Genomic DNA, 6271 nt, shown 5'->3' on the forward strand with positions numbered 1-6271 from the left:
CACATTCGCATACAAACACAACCATACACATAACTATGACACACACACACACTTAATCAGTACCAAAATTAAAGCGGTTCCAGCACACTGACCATTTGTTTTTACTTCTCCATTAAGAATTTTCTGGCTTTCTTCAAAATATTGATTGGGATGTTGAAGGCCAAAACTGCATCCTTTGACACCTTGAGTGATTTCAAAATGCTTCATACAAGCCAATTGGTAATGTCCTTCGGTCACAAAATTCACCAGCTACAACAGAAAACATACAAATAAATTAAGGGTATTTACCATTATTATTATTTATTTCTTTATTGCCCACAGGGGACTTAACATAGAGGGGACAAAGGGACACACGCACACACACAAAAAGCTTCTTTCTGTTTCAGCAAACCAAATCCACTCACAGAGCTTTGGCTGCCCAGAGATGTTGTAGGAGACACTTGCCCAAGGTGCCACACAATAGGGCTCAATTTGTATGGATTACATCGATCCAGTGCATAACTGGTACTTATTTAATCGACCCCCGAAAAGATGAAAGGTAAAGTCGACCTCAGCGGAATTTGAACTCAGAACGTAATGGCAGATAAAATACTGCTAGGCATTTCGTCCGGCGTGCTAACGATTCTGCCAGCTCACCACCTTTATCATTATTATCAAGGCAGACTCATTAGCATGCTAGATGAAATTGCTTAGTGGTATTTCACCTGTCACTACGTTCTGAGTTCAAATTCTGCCAAGGTTGACTTTGACATTCATCCTTTCGGGGTTGATAAAATAAGTACCAGTTATGCACTGGGGTTCACTCCCAAGCTGCCCTTGTGGCAAATATTTGAAATAATTAATATTATAATCATTTAACATAAATGCTTCTATGCTTGTGTAGGTCAGATGAAATTTGCTGAAGAAGATTTTCTATGGGCCAGGTGCCTTTCCAGTGGCCAACCCTCACTTGTTTCCAAGCAATGTAATATTTTCCCATGGCCAGACATGTTTCCATGGAAACTAGAAACAAGGGGCGCTACATACATTTTGGTGGCCCTTGTTTACAACTATTGCATGATGTCAACATGGATACACACACACACACGCACAGAAAAAGCTTCTTTCGGTTTCGATCTACCAAATCCACTCACAAGGCTTTGGTCAGCCCGAGGTTATAGTAGAAGACACTTGCCCAAAGTGCCACACAGTGGGACTGAACCCAGAACCATGTGGTTGGGAAGCAAGCATCTTATCACACACCCAACATTTCTCTTTTTTTTTTTTTTTAATGTTCCTTTATTTTCTCTGGACCTTTCTTACCTTTGCAACATTTTCCGCCGACATTCCTTGACCTTGGAATTTCTGTCGCAACAATGCAGGATCAGTGTGGCGGAAAACACAACCTGACAAGAAAATATATGTAATTATTAAGAGACAAAAGAGTGAAATTACTGAACAAGCCAACACACACACACACACATGCGCGCGTGGCGAAGGAGCCTCCACCTGGTCACTTGCTTTGCTAGAAATAGCAGACAAATCTCCCTTAAATTACACCCAACATCAAGAAGAAATTAATACAAATGCAAAATGTGAAAACAAAGATGTGATGGTTTTAGCAAGAATTCCTTTAGAATGTATGTCTGTTGAGTCCTGAGGTTAACCTTTATGTTACCATATTTCTGTTGAAAGTAGTGAAGAATTTACTAGAATAACTGCCATTATTAAGATGATGTTTCGAACCTAATTAACATCTTAGATCACTTGAAAACACTAAGTTTGTATCATCTTCTGAATCATATATATATATATATATATATTAAAAGAGAAGGCTGAAAAATGTCTGGTGTCATTTATTCCATCCTCCATGTTTGTTTACCAATTGGAATTACATCCTTATACATGTGGGAAAACATAAATCTCACATAAATAACTCCTAAGATTCTTTCATTGGCTTTAGCCAGAGGTTGGGGCCATGCTGGAACACCGCCTTTCAGATAGAGGATGAAAATATTTTGCAGAAGTGAAATACACAGATGTGCTTCGTAAGGACCACAGCTTGGATTGTAACCCCTATCTACGTTATATATACATGTAAGAGAATTGAAATAGAAACTGTATGAAGGAAATTAACAAGCAAACAGGAAACAATATTATAGGAAATACTTACCCCCACCCAACTCGCTAAAACTGCAAATTTAGAAAAGAAAAATCTACTGGAAAAAAAATAACTGAAATTTTATTTGAAAATTGAAGCAGGAACAGGCAAGGAAAATTGAAAAAGGTGAGTTACTTCCCTTGAAATAAAAAAATATTGGAGAGTAACTTCCCTTGGATGAATTCGCGTCTACATGTTAAGTTTTTAGAAAAGTTAGTTTTATAATAGGATGGTATTTCTTTTCTACTCTAGGCACAAGGCCCGAAATTTTGGGGAAGGGGACCATTAGATCGACCTCAGTACGCAACCGGTACTTGATTTATCGAAGATGAAAGGCCAAGTCGACCTCGGCGGAATTTTGAACTCAGCATGCTAACGTTTCTGCCAGCTCACCGCCTTAATAGGAAGGTATTTCGTGTCAGCTCTACATTCTATGCATTGAGCACTGCTCTCTGTTCTATGCATTGAGCACTGCTCTCTGTTCTATGCATTGAGCACTGCTCTCTGTTCTATGCATTGAGCACTGCTCTCTGTTCTATGCATTGAGCACTGCTCTCTGTTCTATGCATTGAGCACTGCTCTCTGTTCTATGCATTGAGCACTGCTCTATATTCTATGCATTGAGCACTGTGCTATGGTCTAGGCACTGAGCAGTACTCTATACTCACATCATGTTTCATCATAACACATCACACTTTTATAATAAAACAATGTACAATACACACCATGGTAGTCTCCATTAGCCGGATGATTGCTTAGAATGATTTTAGCACAGCTGTAGGGCGTAAAATTGGCTCGTTTTCCTTCCTTTCCATAGTTGTACCGAACGTTATATGCATAGGCTTTTTCAAACTGCAATTTATATACAAACACATATATATATAAAAATATATAGACACACACATTTATGTATAGACATATATTATTATCTGAGCTAAATTTCTGTAACAAGCCTACAAGACTTAAAGTTGCATTGAGACAAATCAGTGTTTTAAATAAAAAAATGTGACCCCTACTAAATGCGTTAAGTGCCCTTTCCTTTTGTTTATCCACTCACCTTATATATTATATATGCCCCTGCCCATCTCATAATTCCTTGTCTTGCAAGTTACTTGGTAACCCTGTCAGTGCTGGTGCCACATAAAAAGCATCCAGTCCAATGTGGTTGGCATCTGGAAGGGCATTTGTTACTTTTCGTAAAAAAAGCCATTATTTTTTTTTTATATCCAATGTGCATTTTCGCTTTTTCTATTCTTACTTTCCCCACATATCTACGTGTAGTTTATTTTCCTCTTTGAAACCTATTTCTATTATATCGTCATTTAACATCCGCTTTCCATGCTAGCATGGGTCGGACAGTTCGACCGGGGTCTGCACCAGGCTCCAATCTGATCTGGCAGAGTTTCTACAGCTGGATGCCCTTCCTAACGCCAACCACTCCATGAGTGTATTGGTGCTTTTCCGTGCCACCAGCACGAGGGCCAGTCACACAGTACTGGCAACGGCCATGCTCAAATGGTGTTTTTTACGTACCACCTGCACGGGAGCCAGTCCAGCGACACTGGCAACGACCTCACTCAAATGATTTTCTAACGTGCCACCAGCACAAGTGCTAGAAGGCGACGCTGGTAACGATTACGCTCAGTCCTGCAGTTTACTAGATTTTGTCAAAGTGTCCAACCCATGCCAGCATGGAAGACAGACATTAAATGATGATGATGATGATATGAATATAATGTAAATGTACGTACCTTATCTATACCGACAGACTGTGAAAGTTCTGCACCCCAGAAGCGCAAAGCATCTTCTAACAGGAGACCGATGCCCTTCAAGAATAGACCGTACTGTAAGCGTCCGCCATGTCGCAGGTGATGATGCTGGCGCAGACTTTGGTGTAGCTGCTGCATGCAGGGAGGAAATGACTTGCGAGACAACTGAAAGAAACCAGATTGAAAGAGAAATGAGGAAAATAAGTAGATGCATTTATATGTACACAAAAATATATGTACATGTACCCCCCCCCCGATACCAATATCCCGCTGACTGGCCCCCACGCTGCTGGCACGTAAAAACCACCATTGGAACGTGGCCGATGCCAGTACCTCCTGACTTGCCCCTGTGCCGGTGGCACATAAAAAGCACTATCCAAACGTGATCGATGCCAAGCCTGCCTCACTGGCTCCTGTGCTGGTGGCACATAAAAAGCACTCACGACACTCTCGGAGTGGTTGGCATTAGGAAGGGCATCCAGCTGTAGAAACCCTGCCAGATCAGACTGGAGCCTGGTGCAGCCTTCTGGTTGCACTAGGCTCCAGAGTGATAAAGGAAAAAGGAGATGGAGAGTGATAGAGAATACAGAAACAGCTATATGACGATTATTGGTGAGATGATTGAATAGAAGTGGCATAAGCAGCATAACAGAGGAAGAAGGAAGAGATTGAAGGAGTACTGGAAGTGACAGATGACAGATAAGAGAGAAAGGGTAACATCAAAGAGTGCAAAAAGGAAGAGAGACAGCTATATGAGGATTATTGGTGAGGTGATTCAATAGAGACAGCATAATGGGAGGAGAAAGAATGATAGGTGTTAAGAATGTGTGACAGAGATAGATGAGAGAGTAATGTGAGTGAATGATAGGTAGGAATATAGATGAGTGATAGTAAAAGAGAGGGAGTAATAGATGTTTAATAATGTGATAACAGCAGGAGTAATGGGAGAGAGACAATGATGGCTTATAAGATTGAAATGCCTTTGTGCAAAATATAAAAATAGCGACAATTTACCCATCAGAACACACACACACAAGAGTATGTCTTTGTGTCTATGTTTGTACCCATCAATGGCTTGACAACCAGTGTTGGTGTGTTTACATCCCTGTAACTTAGTGGTTCAGCAAAAGAAGCTGATAGAATAAGTAACAGGCTAAAACAAAAACGTACTGGGGGGATGTCTACTGATTCGACTAAAGATTCTCCGAGGCAGTGCTCCAGCATGGCCACAGTCTAATGACTGAAACAAATAAAAGAATAAAAGAATGATTATTACAGAATCCAGCATATCAACTGTGACGGCGCCAGCATTGTTTTTCTGACCGCTGAAATCTTCACCAAGGTAGGCTCGACTCAAATTATTCAGCAACGGTAAAAGACGGTCATCTTCCTCCAGATGAGGCAAAGAACGGCAGGTGACCTGAAGGGAAAGGAAACGAAAAGAACTGAAGACAACAATGGACATATGGTCAAGAAAATACAGCAGTTCTTGGAGCTGTTGTTTGTTGTAATAGTAGTGTGTGTGTGTGGTCTAAAACAGTGAAATGAGGGGCAGCGCTTGAGACCAGTGTTTCCCAACCTTTTTTTCCAGAACCCCACTTTTTAATAACAAATTTTCCAATGCCCCACTTTTTAATATCAAATTTTATGGTGCCCAACTTTTTAATAAATTTTCGGTGCCCCACTTTTTAATAACAAATTTTCCGGTGCCTCAATTTTTAATAAATTTTCCAATGCTCCTCAAATTTTCTGGTACCCCACTTTTTAATAACAAATTTTCCAGTGTCCCAGTTTCTAATAACAAAAAATCAGGTACCCATCAACATTTTTTTTTGAATATAGAAACACGATTTTTAATTCAATTACCTGGCTAACGGATACCTTAACTCATTTAGTAAGGACCCTGTACCTGGTGCATACGGCACAGTTCCTTGATTTGAGGAGACAATTTCTTTAACTTCAGCTGAAAGTCACCACGTTTTGTAATTTCAAGCCAGTTTCTCTTGGCTTCCAGCAAATTGTCAACTGCACTGAATCCACATTCGACCAAATAAGATGAAGGAAAACGAATCGATAATCCTCTTGGACAATTGATATTGAAACAGAGAAACAAACACCTAACAGATGCAGATACTACACTCGGTACACTGATTGGTCGTAGCTACATCGATTCCCATGGTTTAAGTATAAATATTGCATGGCAATGGTTTTTGTTTTTCATTTCAAAATACGTCCTGGGATTAATATAATCAAATATAATCGATTAAAAATTCCATTCAAAGTGGCACTCCAGCATGGCCATAGTTGAATGCCTGAAACCAGAAAAGAAAAAAGATGGTGCAGGAGTGGCTGTGTGGTAAGT

General features: G+C 40.1%; 1 protein-coding gene across 1 annotated transcript in view; it reads right to left on the reverse strand.

Moving 5' to 3' along the window:
* The window catches only part of LOC106875764 (DNA primase large subunit), a 12678-nt gene that overhangs the window by 1302 nt on the left and 5105 nt on the right, over positions 1-6271 (reverse strand). Inside the window, exons 6-10 of the mRNA XM_014924023.2 lie at positions 5186-5329; positions 3892-4074; positions 2866-2992; positions 1303-1385; positions 93-249 (exon numbers count right to left, since the gene is read on the reverse strand). Of these exons, the coding sequence (XP_014779509.1) occupies positions 93-249; positions 1303-1385; positions 2866-2992; positions 3892-4074; positions 5186-5329 (694 nt within the window). The remainder of the gene's footprint in view (positions 1-92; positions 250-1302; positions 1386-2865; positions 2993-3891; positions 4075-5185; positions 5330-6271) is intronic.

Source organism: Octopus bimaculoides, chromosome 8 (genome assembly GCF_001194135.2).
Source record: "Octopus bimaculoides isolate UCB-OBI-ISO-001 chromosome 8, ASM119413v2, whole genome shotgun sequence".
Taxonomy (NCBI): Eukaryota; Metazoa; Mollusca; class Cephalopoda; order Octopoda; family Octopodidae; genus Octopus; species Octopus bimaculoides.